At 56.9% G+C, this 16000-nt stretch overlaps 1 protein-coding gene across 1 annotated transcript in view; it reads left to right on the top strand.

The window, feature by feature from the left end:
* The window catches only part of LOC125685974 (valine--tRNA ligase-like), a 128720-nt gene that overhangs the window by 92955 nt on the left and 19765 nt on the right, over positions 1-16000 (top strand). Inside the window, 2 exon segments of the mRNA XM_048929507.1 lie at positions 3189-3347; positions 11393-11489. Of these exon segments, the coding sequence (XP_048785464.1) occupies positions 3189-3347; positions 11393-11489 (256 nt within the window).

Consider the following 16000-nt stretch of genomic DNA (forward strand, 5'->3'; position numbering starts at 1 on the left):
CTATGGGTCCCTATGGGTCTCAGTGGGGCACTATGGGTCCCTATGGGTCTGTGTGGGTGCCTATGGGTCTCTATGGATCCTTATGGGTCCCTATGGGTCCCTATGGGTCTCTATGGATCCTTATAGGTCCGTATGGGTCCCTATAGGTTCCTATGGGTCCATATGGGTCTCTGTGGGGTACTATGGATATCTATGGGGCAGTTATGGGTCTCTGTGGGTCCCTGTGGGTCCGTATGGGTCCCTAAGGGTCTCTATGGGTCTCTGTGTGTTTCTATGGGTCCCTATGGGTCTCTATGGGTTTCTGTGGGTCCCTATGGGTCTCTGTGTGTTTCTATAGATCATTATGGGTCCCTATGGGTCTCTGTGGATGCCTATGGGTTTCTATGGATCCTATGGGTCCCTATGGGTCCCTATGGGTCTCAGTGGGGCACTATGGGTCCCTATGGGTCTGTGTGGGTGCCTATGGGTCTCTATGGATCCTTATGGGTCCCTATGGGTCCCTATGGGTCTCTATGGATCCTTATAGGTCCGTATGGGTCCCTATAGGTTCCTATGGGTCCATATGGGTCTCTGTGGGGTACTATGGATATCTATGGGGCAGTTATGGGTCTCTGTGGGTCCCTGTGGGTCCGTATGGGTCCCTAAGGGTCTCTATGGGTCTCTGTGTGTTTCTATGGGTCTCTATGGGTCTCTGTGGGTCCCTGTGGGTCCCTGTGGATCTCTATGGATCTCTATGGGTCTTTATGGGTCCCTATGGGTCCCTATGAGGTACCTCTATAGGGTCCTTATGGGGTGTCCCTATGGGGCATCCCTATGGTGCCCCTATGTGTCCCTATGGGGTCCCTATGGGGCATCCCTATGGGGTGTCCCTACGGGGCTTTGCTATGGGGTTGCTATGGGGCGTTGCTATGGGGTGTCGCTATGGGGTGTCCCTATGTGTCCCTATGGGGCATCCCTATGGGGCTTCCCTATGGGGTTGCTATGGGGCGTTGCTATGGGGTGTCGCTATGGGGTGTCCCTATGTGTCCCTATGGGGCATCCCTATGGGGCTTCCCTATGGGGTGTCCCTATGGGGCTTTGCTATGGCGTCCCTATGGTGCCCCTATTTGTCCCTATAGGGTCCCTATGGGTCCCTACGGGGCTTTGCCTTGGGGTCGCTATGGGGCGTCACTATGGGGCGTCGCTATGGGGCGTTGCTATGGGGCTTCCCTATGGGGTGTCCCTATGGGGCGTCCCTATGGTGCCCCTCTGGGTCCCTATGGGATCCCTATGGGGCTTCCCTATGAGGCATCCCTATAGGGTCCCTATGGGGCTTCCCTATAGGGTGCCCCTATGTGTCCCTATGCGGTCCCTATGGGGCATCCCTATGTGTCCCTATGGTGTCCCTATGGGGCTTTGCTATGGGGTCGCAATGGGGCGTTGCTATGGGGTGACCCTATGGGGTGTCCCTATGGGGCATCCCTATGGGGCATTCCTATGGGGCATCCCTATGGGGTGTCCCTATGAGGCATCCCTATAGAGTCCCTATGGTGTCCCTATGGTGTCCCTATGTGTCCCTATGGGGTGTCCCTATGGGGCTTTGCTATGGCGTCCCTATAGGGTGCCCCTATGTGTCCCTATGGTGTCCCTATATGGTGTCCCTATGGGGCTTTGCTATGGGGTCGCTATGGGGTCGCTATGGGGTCGCTATGGGGTGTCGCTATGGGTTCCTCCGTTGTGCCGCAGCCGCACGCAGGACGTGGTGGAGCCGCTGCTGTGCCCACAGTGGTCCCTATAGGGTCGCTATGGGGCATCCCTATGGGGTGTCCCTATGGGGTCGCTATGGGGCGTTGCTATGGGGTGTCCCTATGGGGTCGCTATGGGGCGTTGCTATGGGGTGTCCCTATGGGGTCCCTATGGGGCATTCCTATGGGGTATCCCTATGGGGCTTTGCTATGGCGTCCCTATGGTGCCCCTATGTGTCCCTATGGGGTGTCCCTATGGGTCCCTATGGGGTCCCTATGGGGCGTCCCTATGGGGTCCTTATGGGGCGTCCCTGTGGTGCCCCTCTGGGTCCCTATGGAGCTCTATGGATCTCTATGGGTCCCTATGAGGTACCTCTATAGGGTCCTTATGGAGTGTCCCTATGGGGCATCCCTATGGTGCCCCTATGTGTCCCTATGGTGTCCCTTTGGGGCATCCCTATGGGGCATCCCTATGGGGCGTCCCTATGGTGCCCCTCTGGGTCCCTATGGGATCCCTATGGGGCTTCCCTATGGGGTGTCCCTATAGGGTCCCTATGGGGTCCCTATGGGGCGTCCCTATGGGTCCCTATGGGGCGTCCCTATGGGGCATCCCTATGGGGCATCCCTATGGGGTGTCCCTATGTCTCCCTATGGGGCATCATTATGGAGCTTCCCTATGGGGCGTCCCTATGGTGCCCCTCTGGGTCCCTATGGGATCCCCATGGGGCTTCCCTATGTAGCATCCCTATGGCGTCCCTATGGTGTCCCTATGGGGCGTCCCTATGGGGTGTCCCTATAGGGTCCCTTTGGGGCGTCCCTATGGGGCATCCCTATGGGGCATCCCTATGGGGTCCCTATGGGGTGTCCCTATGGGGCGTCCCTATGGTGTCCCTATGGTGTCCCTATGGGTCATCCCTATGGGGTCCCTATGGGGCATCCCTATGGGGTCTCTATGGGATCCCTATGGGGCTTCCCTATGGGGCGTCCCTATAGGGTCCCTATGTGGCCCCTATTGGGCATCCCTATGGGGCATCTCTATGTGTCCCTATGGGGCTTTGCTATGGCGTCCCTATGGTGCCCCTATGTGTCCCTATGGGGTCCCTATATGGCATCCCTATGGGGTCGCTATGGGGCGTCCCTATGGTGCCCCTCTGGGTCCCTATGGGATCCCTATGGGGCTTCCCTATGTGGCGTCCCTATGGTGTCCCTATGGGGTCCCTATGGGGCATTCCTATGGGGTCCCTATGGGGCTTTGCTATGGTGTCGCTATGGGGTCGCTATGGGTCGTTGCTATGGGTTTCCTCCGTTGTTCCGTCAGCCGCACGCAGGACGTGGTGGAGCCGCTGCTGTGCCCGCAGTGGTCCCTATAGGGTCCCTATGGGGCATCCCTATGGGGTGTCCCTATGGGGTCGCTATGGGGCGTTGCTATGGGGTGTCCCTATGGGTTCCTCCATTGTTCCGCAGCCGCACGCAGGACGTGGTGGAGCCGCTGCTGTGCCCGCAGTGGTTCCTGCGCTGCGCCGAGTTGGCGCGTGGGGCCAGCGCCGCCGTCAGGAAAGGGGAGCTGAGGCTGCGGCCCCCCCAGCACACCAGGACCTGGTTCGCGTGGATGGACAACATTCGGTGAGCGCCGACCCGCGAGATCACATCCAGATCCCATGCGGATCCCATACAGATCCCATACGGATCACATAGATCACACAGATCCCATCCAGATACCATCCAGATCCCATCCAGATCCCATACATCACACAGATCCCATCCAGATCCCATAGATCACACAGATCCCACCCAGATCCCATCCAGATCACACAGATCCCACAGATCCCATCCAGACCATTAGAAACCCCAGGGAGATCCCATAGATCACACAGATCCCATCCAGATCACATCCAGATCACATACAGATCACATACAGATCACATACAGGTCACATACAGATCACATCCAGATCACATACAGATCACATACAGATCCCATCCAGATCACATACAGATCACATACAGATCACGTACAGATCACATACAGATCCCATCCAGATCACATCCAGATCACACAGATCCCATCCAGATCACATACAGATCACATACAGATCACATACAGATCACACAGATCCCATACAGATCCCATCCAGATCGCACAGATCCCATCCAGATCCCGTCTAGGTCCCACAGATCCCACAGATCCCATCCAGATCCCATCCAGATCACATACAGATCCCATCCAGATCACATCCAGATCACATACAGATCACATACAGATCACATACAGGTCACATCCAGATCCCTCACAGATCACATACAGATCACATACAGATCACATCCAGATCACATCCAGATCACATCCAGATCCCATCCAGATCACATACAGATCACATACAGATCACGTACAGATCACATCCAGATCACATACAGATCCCATCCAGATCCCTCACAGATCACATCCAGATCACATCCAGATCGCACAGATCACATACAGATCACATACAGGTCACATCCAGATCACATCCAGATCACATCCAGGTCACATCCAGATCACATCCAGATCACATCCAGATCACATCCAGGTCACATCCAGATCACATCCAGATCACATACAGATCCCATCCAGATCACATCCAGATCGCACAGATCACATCCAGATCACATCCAGATCACATCCAGATCACATCCAGATCACATACAGGTCACATACAGATCCCATACAGATCACATACAGGTCCCATACAGATCACATCCAGATCACATCCAGATCACATACAGATCCCATACAGATCCCATACAGATCACATACAGATCGCACAGATCACATACAGATCACATCCAGATCACATACAGATCACATACAGATCACATCCAGGTCACATACAGATCGCATCCAGATCACATCCAGGTCACATCCAGATCACATCCAGGTCACATCCAGATCACATCCAGATCACATCCAGATCACATCCAGGTCACATCCAGATCACATCCAGATCACATACAGATCACATACAGATCACATACAGATCGCACAGATCACATACAGATCACATCCAGATCACATACAGATCACATACAGATCCCATACAGATCCCATCCAGGTCACATACAGATCACATCCAGATCACATCCAGATCACATCCAGATCCCATCCAGATCACATACAGATCACATACAGATCACGTACAGATCACATCCAGATCACATACAGATCCCATCCAGATCCCTCACAGATCACATCCAGATCACATCCAGATCGCACAGATCACATACAGATCACATACAGGTCACATCCAGATCACATCCAGATCACATCCAGGTCACATCCAGATCACATCCAGATCACATCCAGATCACATCCAGGTCACATCCAGATCACATCCAGATCACATACAGATCCCATCCAGATCACATCCAGATCGCACAGATCACATCCAGATCACATCCAGATCACATACAGGTCACATACAGATCCCATACAGATCACATACAGGTCCCATACAGATCACATCCAGATCACATCCAGATCACATACAGATCCCATACAGATCCCATACAGATCACATACAGATCGCACAGATCACATACAGATCACATCCAGATCACATACAGATCACATACAGATCACATCCAGGTCACATACAGATCGCATCCAGATCACATCCAGGTCACATCCAGATCACATCCAGGTCACATCCAGATCACATCCAGATCACATCCAGATCACATCCAGGTCACATCCAGATCACATCCAGATCACATCCAGATCACATACAGATCACATCCAGATCACATACAGATCCCATCCAGATCCCTCACAGATCACATCCAGATCACATCCAGATCGCACAGATCACATACAGATCACATACAGGTCACATCCAGATCACATCCAGATCACATCCAGGTCACATCCAGATCACATCCAGATCACATCCAGATCACATCCAGGTCACATCCAGATCACATCCAGATCACATACAGATCCCATCCAGATCCCATACAGATCACATACAGATCGCACAGATCACATACAGATCACATCCAGATCACATACAGATCACATACAGATCACATCCAGGTCACATACAGATCGCATCCAGATCACATCCAGGTCACATCCAGATCACATCCAGGTCACATCCAGATCACATCCAGATCACATCCAGATCACATCCAGGTCACATCCAGATCACATCCAGATCACATACAGATCACATACAGATCACATACAGATCGCACAGATCACATACAGATCACATCCAGATCACATACAGATCACATACAGATCCCATACAGATCCCATCCAGGTCACATACAGATCACATCCAGATCACATCCAGATCACATCCAGATCCCATCCAGATCACATACAGATCACATACAGATCACGTACAGATCACATCCAGATCACATACAGATCCCATCCAGATCCCTCACAGATCACATCCAGATCACATCCAGATCGCACAGATCACATACAGATCACATACAGGTCACATCCAGATCACATCCAGATCACATCCAGGTCACATCCAGATCACATCCAGATCACATCCAGATCACATCCAGGTCACATCCAGATCACATCCAGATCACATACAGATCCCATCCAGATCACATCCAGATCGCACAGATCACATCCAGATCACATCCAGATCACATACAGGTCACATACAGATCCCATACAGATCACATACAGGTCCCATACAGATCACATCCAGATCACATCCAGATCACATACAGATCCCATACAGATCCCATACAGATCACATACAGATCGCACAGATCACATACAGATCACATCCAGATCACATACAGATCACATACAGATCACATCCAGGTCACATACAGATCGCATCCAGATCACATCCAGGTCACATCCAGATCACATCCAGGTCACATCCAGATCACATCCAGATCACATCCAGATCACATCCAGGTCACATCCAGATCACATCCAGATCACATCCAGATCACATACAGATCACATCCAGATCACATACAGATCCCATCCAGATCCCTCACAGATCACATCCAGATCACATCCAGATCGCACAGATCACATACAGATCACATACAGGTCACATCCAGATCACATCCAGATCACATCCAGGTCACATCCAGATCACATCCAGATCACATCCAGATCACATCCAGGTCACATCCAGATCACATCCAGATCACATACAGATCCCATCCAGATCCCATACAGATCACATACAGATCGCACAGATCACATACAGATCACATCCAGATCACATACAGATCACATACAGATCACATCCAGGTCACATACAGATCGCATCCAGATCACATCCAGGTCACATCCAGATCACATCCAGGTCACATCCAGATCACATCCAGATCACATCCAGATCACATCCAGGTCACATCCAGATCACATCCAGATCACATACAGATCACATACAGATCACATACAGATCGCACAGATCACATACAGATCACATCCAGATCACATACAGATCACATACAGATCCCATACAGATCCCATCCAGGTCACATACAGATCACATCCAGATCACATACAGATCACATACAGATCACATCCAGATCACATACAGATCACATACAGATCACATCCAGATCACACAGATCCCATCCAGGTCCCACAGATCCCACCCAGATCCCACAGATCCCACAGATCCCATCCAGACCATTAGAAACCTCAGGGAGATCCCACAGATCCCATCCAGATCCCATCGATCCCATTCAGATCCCATCCAGATCCCACAGATCACACAGATCCCATCCAGATCCCATCCAGATCCCAGAGATCACACAGATCCCATCCAGATCCCACAGATCCCATCCAGATCACATCCAGATCCCATACAGATCACACAGATCCCATCCAGATCCCATAGATCCCATCCAGATCACATCCAGATCCCATACAGATCACACAGATCCCATCCAGATCACACAGATCCCATCCAGATCCCACAGATCCCATCCAGATCACATCCAGATCCCATACAGATCACACAGATCCCATCCAGATCCCATAGATCCCATCCAGAGCATTGAAAATGCCAGGGAGATCCCACAGATCACACACATCCCACAGATCCCATAGATTTCATCCAGATCACTAGAAACTATAGGGAGATCCCGCAGATCCCACAGATCCCATCCAGACTCTTGGAAACCCCATGGAGATCCCACAGATCCCATCCAGATCCCACAGAGATCCCACAGATCCCATCCAGACCATTAGAAACCCCACAGAGATCCCACAGATCCCACAGATCCCATCCAGACCCTTAGAAACCCCAGGGCGATCCCACAGATCCCACAGATCCCATCCAGATCATTAGAAAGCTCATGGAGATCCCACAGATCCCACAGATCCCATCCAGACCATTGGAAACGCCAGGGAGATCCCACAGATCCCACAGATCCCATCCAGACCCTTAGAAACCCCCAGAGAGATCCCAGGGCCACCTCCCCCCTTATAGGGCCACCCTACACCTTTATAGGGCCACCCTACACCCCTATAGGGCTGCCCCACAGCCGTTATAGGGCCGCCCCACAGCCCTTATAGGTTCACCCCCCATCCCCCATTATAGGGCTGCCCTCCCTCCCCCTTATAGGGCCACCCTACACCCTTATAGGGCCGCCCCACAGCCCTTATAGGGTCACCCCCCCCCTCCCCCCCGTTATAGGGCCACCCTACACCATTCTAGGACCACCCCACAGCCCTTATAGGGTCACCCCCCCTCCCCCTTATAGGGCCACTCTACACCCTTATAGGGCCACCCTACACCTTATAGGGCCACCCTACACCCTTATAGGGCCGCCCCACAGCGCTTATAGGGCCGCCCCCACCCCTTATAGGGCCACCCCCACCCCCCCCATAGAGCCACCCCCCCCCCCCCCAATAGGGCCACCCTACACCCTTATAGGGCCACCCTACACCTTATAGGGCCACCCCCCTCCCCCTTGTTATAGGGCCACCCTACACCCTTATAGAGCCACCCCCCCTCCTTATAGGGCCACCCTACACCCTTATAGGGCCACCCCCCCCATAGGGTCACCCTACACCCTTATAGGGCCACCCCCACTCCTTACAGGGCTGCCCCACAGCCCTTATAGGGCCACCCCCTCCCTCCCCCCCGTTATAGGGCCACCCTACACCATTCTAGGACCACCCCACAGCCCTTATAGGGTCACCCCCCATCCCCCATTATAGGGCCACCCTACACCCTTATAGGGCCACCCCCCTCCCCCTTGTTATAGGGCCACCCTACACCCTTATAGAGCCACCCCCACTCCTTATAGGGCCACCCTACACCATTATAGGGCCACCCCACCTTATAGGGCCACCCTACCTTATAGGGCCACCCTACACCATATAGGGCCTCCCAACACCCTTATAGGGCCACCCCCTCTCCACCCCCCATTGTAGGGCCGCCCCCCCCCCCTCATATAGGGCCACCCTACATCCTTATAGGGCCACCCTACACCTTATAGGGCCACCCTATACTGTTATAGGGCCGCCCTACACCCTTATAGGGCCACCCCCTCCCCACCCCCCATCATAGGGCCACCCCCCCCCATCGTTATATGGCCACCCTACACCCTTATAGGGCTACCCCCCCTTATAGGGCCACCCCCTCCCCACCCCCCATTATAGGGCCGCCCTACACCCTTATAGGGCCGCCCCACAGCGCTTATAGGGCCACCCCCCCCTCCCCCTTATAGGGCCACTCTACACCCTTATAGGGCCACCCCCCCCATAGGGTCACCCTACACCCTTATAGGGCCACCCCCACTCCTTACAGGGCTGCCCCACAGCCCTTATAGGGCCACCCCCTCCCCCCCCCCATTATAGGGCCACCCTACACCCTTATAGGGCCGCCCCACAGCCCTTATAGGGTCACCCCCCCCCCCTCCCCCCCCGTTACAGGGCCACCCTACACCATTCTAGGACCGCCCCACAGCCCTTATAGGGTCACCCCCCATCCCCCATTATAGGGCCACCCTACACCCTTATAGGGCCACCCCCCCTTATAGGGCCATGCCCCCACCCATAGGACCACCCTACACCCTTATAGGGCTGCCCCACAGTGCTTATAGGGCTGCCCCCCACTTATAGGGCCGCCCCACAGCCGTTATAGGGCCACCCCCTGTCCCCCGTTACAGGGCCAGCCCCCCCCAGTATAGGGCCACCCTACACCCCTATAGGGCCGCCCCACAGTGCTTATAGGGCCACCCCCCCCTCCCCCTTCTAGGGCCACCCTACACCCTTCTAGGGCCGCCCCACAGCGCTTATAGGGCCACCCCCACCACCCCCATAGAGCCACCCCCCCCCCCCCCCATAGGGCCACCCTACACCCTTATAGAGCCACCCCCCCTCCTTATAGGGCCACCCTACACCATTATAGGGCCACCCCACCTTATAGGGCCACCCCACCTTATAGGGCCACCCCACCTTATAGGGCCACCCTACACCATATAGGGCCTCCCAACACCCTTATAGGGCCACCCCCTCTCCACCCCCCATTGTAGGGCGGCCCCCCCCCCCCCTCATATAGGGTCACCCTACATCCTTATAGGGCCACCCTACACCTTATAGGGCCACCCTACACCCTTATAGGGCCGCCCCACAGCCCTTATAGGGCCACCCCCCCCCTGCCCCATCATAGGGCCACCCTACACCTTTATATGGCCATCCTACACCCTTATAGGGCCGCCCTACACCTTATAGGCCCACCCTATACCCTTATAGGGTCACTCCCCCCCCTTATAGGGCCACCCCTTCTAGGGCCGCCCCACAGCCCTTAAAGGGCCACCCCCTGTCCCCTGTTATAGGGCCACACTACACCCTTATAGGGTCACCCCCCATCCCCCATTATAGGGCCACCCTCCCCCCTTATAGGGCCGCCCCACAGCCGTTATAGGGCCACCCCCCGTCCCCCGTTATAGGGCCACCCTACACCCTTATAGGGCCGCCCCACAGCCCTTATAGGGTCACCCCTCCACCCCTCCCCCCCCTCGTTATAGGGCCACCCCCCCCCATTATAGGGCCACCCTACACCCTTATAGGGCCACCCCCCCCCTCTGTTATAGGGCCACCCTACACCTTATAGGGCCACCCTACACCTTATAGGGCCACCCTCCCCCCTTATAGGGCCACCCTACACCCTTATAGGGCCACCCCTTCCCCACCCCCATTATAGGGCCACCCTACACCTTATAGGGCCACCCTACACCTTATAGGGCCACCCTCCCCCCTTATAGGGCCGCCCTACACCCTTATAGGGCCGCCCCACAGCCCTTATAGGGCCACCAGCCCCCTCCCCCATTATAGGGCCACCCTACACCTTATAGGGCCACCCTCCCCCCTTATAGGGCCGCCCCACAGCGCTTAAAGGGCCATCCCCTCCCCCTCGTTATAGGGCCACCCTACACCTTTATAGGGCCACCCTACACCCTAATAGGGCCGCCCCACAGCCCTTATAGGGTCACCCCTCCCCCCCTCCCCCCCCTCGTTATAGGGCCACCCCCCCCCCCGTTATAGGGCCACCCTACACCCTTATAGGGCCACCCCTTCCCCACCCCCATTATAGGGCCACCCTACACCTTATAGGGCCGCCCTCCCCCCCTATAGGGCCGCCCCACAGCGCTTATAGGGCCGCCCCCCCCCCCCCATAGGGACTGGTGCATTTCGAGGCAGCTGTGGTGGGGGCACCGCATCCCGGCCTACCGGGTTCGTGTCTGTGGGGAGAGCGGAGCCTGCGGCCCCAATGGGGTGAGTGGGGTTTGGGGGGGGTTGGGGGTCCTTATGGGGTTGGGGGGTTGTGGGGTCGATGGGGGGTTGTGGGGTCCATATGGGGTTGGGGGGTTGTGGGGTCCATGTGGGGTTGTGGGGCTGATGTGGGGTTTTGGGGTCCATATGGGGTTGGAGGGTTGTGGGGTGGCTGTGGGGTTGTGGGGTTTTGGGGTCGATGGGGGTTGTAGAGTTGTGGGGTCCATATGGGGTTGTGGGGTCCATGGGGGGTTGTGGGGTCCATATGGGGTTGTGGGGTCCATATGGGGTTTTGGGGTCCATATGGGGTTGTGGGGTTTTGGGGTCCATGGGGGGTTGGGGGCTTGTGGGATGGCTGTGGGGTTGTGGGGCTTTGGGGTGGCTTATAGGGCAGATTTGGGGTTGTGGGGCTGTGGGGTTGTGGGGTCAATGTGGCGTTGTGGGGTTGTGGGGTCCATGGGGGGTTGTGGGGTTGTGGGGTCCATATGGGGTTGTGGGGCCTTAGGGTGGCTTATAGGGCAGATGTGGGGTTGTGGGGTCCATATGGGGTTGTGGGGCCGATGGGGGGTTGTGGGGTCCATATGGGATTGTAGGGTTGTGGGGTCCATATGGGGTTGTGGGGATTTGGGGTTCATATGGGGTTGTGGGGTTGTGGGCTGATGGGGGTTGTGGGGTCCATATGGGGTTGTGGGGTTGTGGGGTCCATATGGGGTTGTGGGGTTGTGGGGCTGATGGGGGTTGTGGGGTCCATATGGGGTTGTGGGGTTGTGGGGTGGATGTGGGGCTTTGGGGCAGCTGTGGGGCTGTGGGGTCGCTGTGGGGTTTTGGGGTCCATATGGGGTTGTGGGGTTTTGGGGTCGATGCGGGGTTGTGGGGCCTTAGGGTGGCTTATAGGGCAGTTGTGGGGTTGTGGGGCTGTGGGGTCCATATGGCATTGTGGGGTTGTGGGGTGGATGTGGGGTTTTGGGGTCCATATGGCGTTGTGGGGTTGTGGGGTCCATGGGGGGTTGGGGGGTTGTGGGGCCTTAGGGTGGCTTATAGGACAGCTGTGGGGTTGTGGGGTGGATGTGGGGTTGTGGGGTCCATATGGGGTTGTGGGGTTTTGGGGTCCATATGGGGTTGTGGGGTCCTTATGGGGTTGTGGGGTTTTGGGGTCCATATGGGGTTGTGGGGTTTTGGGGTCCATATGGGGTTGGGGGGTTTTGGGGTCAATGCGGGGTTGTGGGGTTGTGGGGTGGATGTGGGGTTTTGGGGTGGATGTGGGGTTGTGGGGCCTTAGGGTGGCTTATGGGGCAGATGTGGGGTTGTGGGGCTGTGGGGTGGCTTATGGGGTTGTGGGGCAGCTGTGGGGTTGTGGGGCGGCTGTGGGGTTGTGGGGTCCATGGGGGGTTGTGGGGTTGTGGGGTCCATGGGGGGTTGTGGGGTTTTGGGGTCCATATGGGGTTGTGGGGTGGATGTGGGGCTTTGGGGCAGCTGTGGGGCTGTGGGGTGGCTGTGGGGTTGTGGGGTCCATATGGGGTTGGGGGCTTGTGGGGTCGATGGGGGGTTGGGTGGTTTTGGGGTGGATGTGGGGTTGTGGGGTTGTGGGGTCCATATGGGGTTGTGGGGTTGTGGGGTCCATATGGGGTTGGGGGGTTGTGGGGTCCATATGGGGTTGTGGGGTCCATGGGGGGTTGTGGGGTTTTGGGGTGGATGGGGGGTTGTGAGGTCGATGGGGGGTTGTGGGGCCCATATGGGCTTGTGGGGTTGTGGGGTTCTTGTGGGGTTGTGGGTTCCTTGTGGGGTTTTGAGGCTTTGGGGTCGATGGGGGGCTGTGGGGGGTTATGGGGTTTTGGGGTTGATGTGGGGTTGTGGGGTCCATAGGGGGTTGTGGGGTTGTGGGGTCCATATGGGGTTGTGGGGATTTGGGGTCCATATGGGGTTGTGGGGTTGTGGGGCTGATGGGGGTTGTGGGGTCCATATGGGGTTTTGGGGTTGTGGGGTGGATGTGGGGCTTTGGGGCAGCTGTGGGGCTGTGGGGTGGCTGTGGGGTTGTGGGATCCATATGGGGTTGGGGGGTTTTGGGGTCCATATGGGTGTTGTGGGGTTTTGGGGTCCATGGGGGGTTGTGGGGTTTTGGGGTCCATGGGGGGTTGTAGGGTCCATATGGGGTTGTGGGGTTGTGGGGTCCATATGGGGTTGTGGGGTCCATATGGGGTTGGGGGGTTGGGGGGTCCTTGTGGGGTTGGGGGGTTTTGGGGTCCATATGGGGTTGTGGGGTTGGGGGGCTGATGGGGGGTTGTGGGGTTTTGGGGTCCATATGGGATTGTGGGGTTGTGGGGTCCATATGGGGTTGTGGGGTTTTGGGGTCCATATGGGGTTGTGGGGTCGATGGGGGGTTGTGGGGTTTTGGGGTGGATGGGGGGTTGTGGGGTTGTGGGGCCTTAGGGTGGCTTATGGGGCAGATGTGGGGTTGTGGGGCTGATGTGGGGTTGTGGGGTCCATATGATGTTGTGGGGTTTTGGGGACCATGTGGGGTTGTGGGGTTGTGGGGTCCATATGGGATTGTGGGGTCCATATGGGGTTGTGGGGTCCATATGGGGTTGTGGGGTTGTGGGGCTGATGTGGGATCGATGCGGGGTTGTGGGGTTGCGGGGTCCATGGGATTTTTGGGGTCCATATGGGGTTGGGGGGTTGTGGGGCCTTAGGGTGGCTTATAGGGCAGCTGTGGGGTTGTGGGGCTGTGGGGTGGCTTATGGGGTTGGGGGGTGGCTTATGGGGTTGTGGGGCGGCTGTGGGGTTGTGGGGTCCATGGGGGGTTGTGGGATCCACATGGGGTTGTGGGGTTGTGGGGTCCATGGGGGGTTGTGGGGTTTTGGGGTCCATATGGGGTTGTGGGGTTGTGGGGTGGATGTGGGGCTTTGGGGCAGCTGTGGGGCTGTGGGGTGGCTGTGGGGTTGTGGGGTCCATATGGGGTTGTGGGGTTGTGGGGTCCATATGGGGTTGGGGGGTTGGGGGTCCTTGTGGGGTTGGGGGGTTTTGGGGTCCATGGGGGGTTTTGGGGTCCATATGGGATTGTGGGGTTGTGGGGTCCATATGGGGTTGTGGGGTGGATGTGGGGTTGTGGGGTCCATAGGGGGTTGTGGGGTTCATATGGGATTGTGGGGTTGCGGGGCAGTTGTGGGGTTGTGGGGCCTTAGGGTGGCTTATAGGGCGGATGTGGGGTTGTGGGGTCCATATGGGGTTGTGGGGTTGGAGGGTCCATATGGGGTTGGGGGGTTGTGGGGTCCATGTGGGGTTGTGGGGTTGTGGGGCTGATGTGGGGTTGTGGGGTCCATATGGGGTTGGGGGGTTGTGGGGTGGCTGTGGGGTTGTGGGGTTTTGGGGTCGATGGGGGTTGTAGAGTTGTGGGGTCCATATGGGGTTTTGGGGTCCATATGGGGTTGTGGGGTTGTGGGGTCCATGGGGGGTTGGGGGCTTGTGGGATGGCTGTGGGGTTGTGGGGCTTTGGGGTGGCTTATAGGGCAGATGTGGGGTTGTGGGGCTGTGGGGTTGTGGGGTCAATGTGGGGTTGTGGGGTTCATATGGGATTGTGGGGTTGCGGGGCAGTTGTGGGGTTGTGGGGCCTTAGGGTGGCTTATAGGGCGGATGTGGGGTTGTGGGGTCCATATGGGGTTGTGGGGTTGGAGGGTCCATATGGGGTTGGGGGGTTGTGGGGCTGATGTGGGGTTGTGGGGTCCATATGGGGTTGTGGGGTTGTGGGGTCCATATGGGGTTGTGGGGTCCATGTGGGGTTGTGGGGTCCTTGTGGGGTTGTGGATCTTTGGGGTCGATGGGGGGCTGTGGGGGGTTGTGGGGTTGTGGGGCTGATGGGGGGTTGTGGGGTCCATATGGGCTTGTGGGGTCCATATGGGGTTGTGGGGTTGTGGGGTCCATATGGGGTTGTGGGGTTGGAGGGTCCATATGGGGTTGGGGGGTTGTGGGGTCCATGGGGGGTTGGGGGGTTGTGGGGCCTTAGGGTGGCTTATAGGACAGCTGTGGGGTTGTGGGGTGGATGTGGGGTTGTGGGGTCCATATGGGGTTGTGGGGTTGTGGGGTCCATATGGGGTTGTGGGTTTTTGGGGTCCATATGGGGTTGGGGGGTTGTGGGGTCCTTATGGGGTTGGGGGGTTGTGGGGTCCTTATGGGGTTGTGGGTTTTTGGGGTCCATATGGGGTTGGGGGGTTGTGGGGTCCATATGGGGTTGGGGGGTTGTGGGGTCCTTATGGGGTTGGGGGGTTGTGGGGTCCATATGGGGTTGGGGGGTTTTGGGGTCCATATGGGGTTGTGGGGTCCATGTGGGGTTGTGGGGTCGATGGGGTCCATGGGGGGTTGGGGGGTTGGGGGGCCGATGTGGAGTTGTGGGGCTTTGGGGCGGATGGGGGGTTGTGGGGTTTTGGGGTCCATGGGGGGTTTTGGGGTCCATATGGGGTTCTGGGGTTGTGGGGTCCATGTGGGGTTGTGGGGTCGATGGGGGGTTGTGGGGTTGTGGGCCC

The sequence above is a fragment of the Lagopus muta genome, chromosome 30, assembly GCF_023343835.1.
Source record: "Lagopus muta isolate bLagMut1 chromosome 30, bLagMut1 primary, whole genome shotgun sequence".
In the NCBI taxonomy this organism is placed as follows: Eukaryota; Metazoa; Chordata; class Aves; order Galliformes; family Phasianidae; genus Lagopus; species Lagopus muta.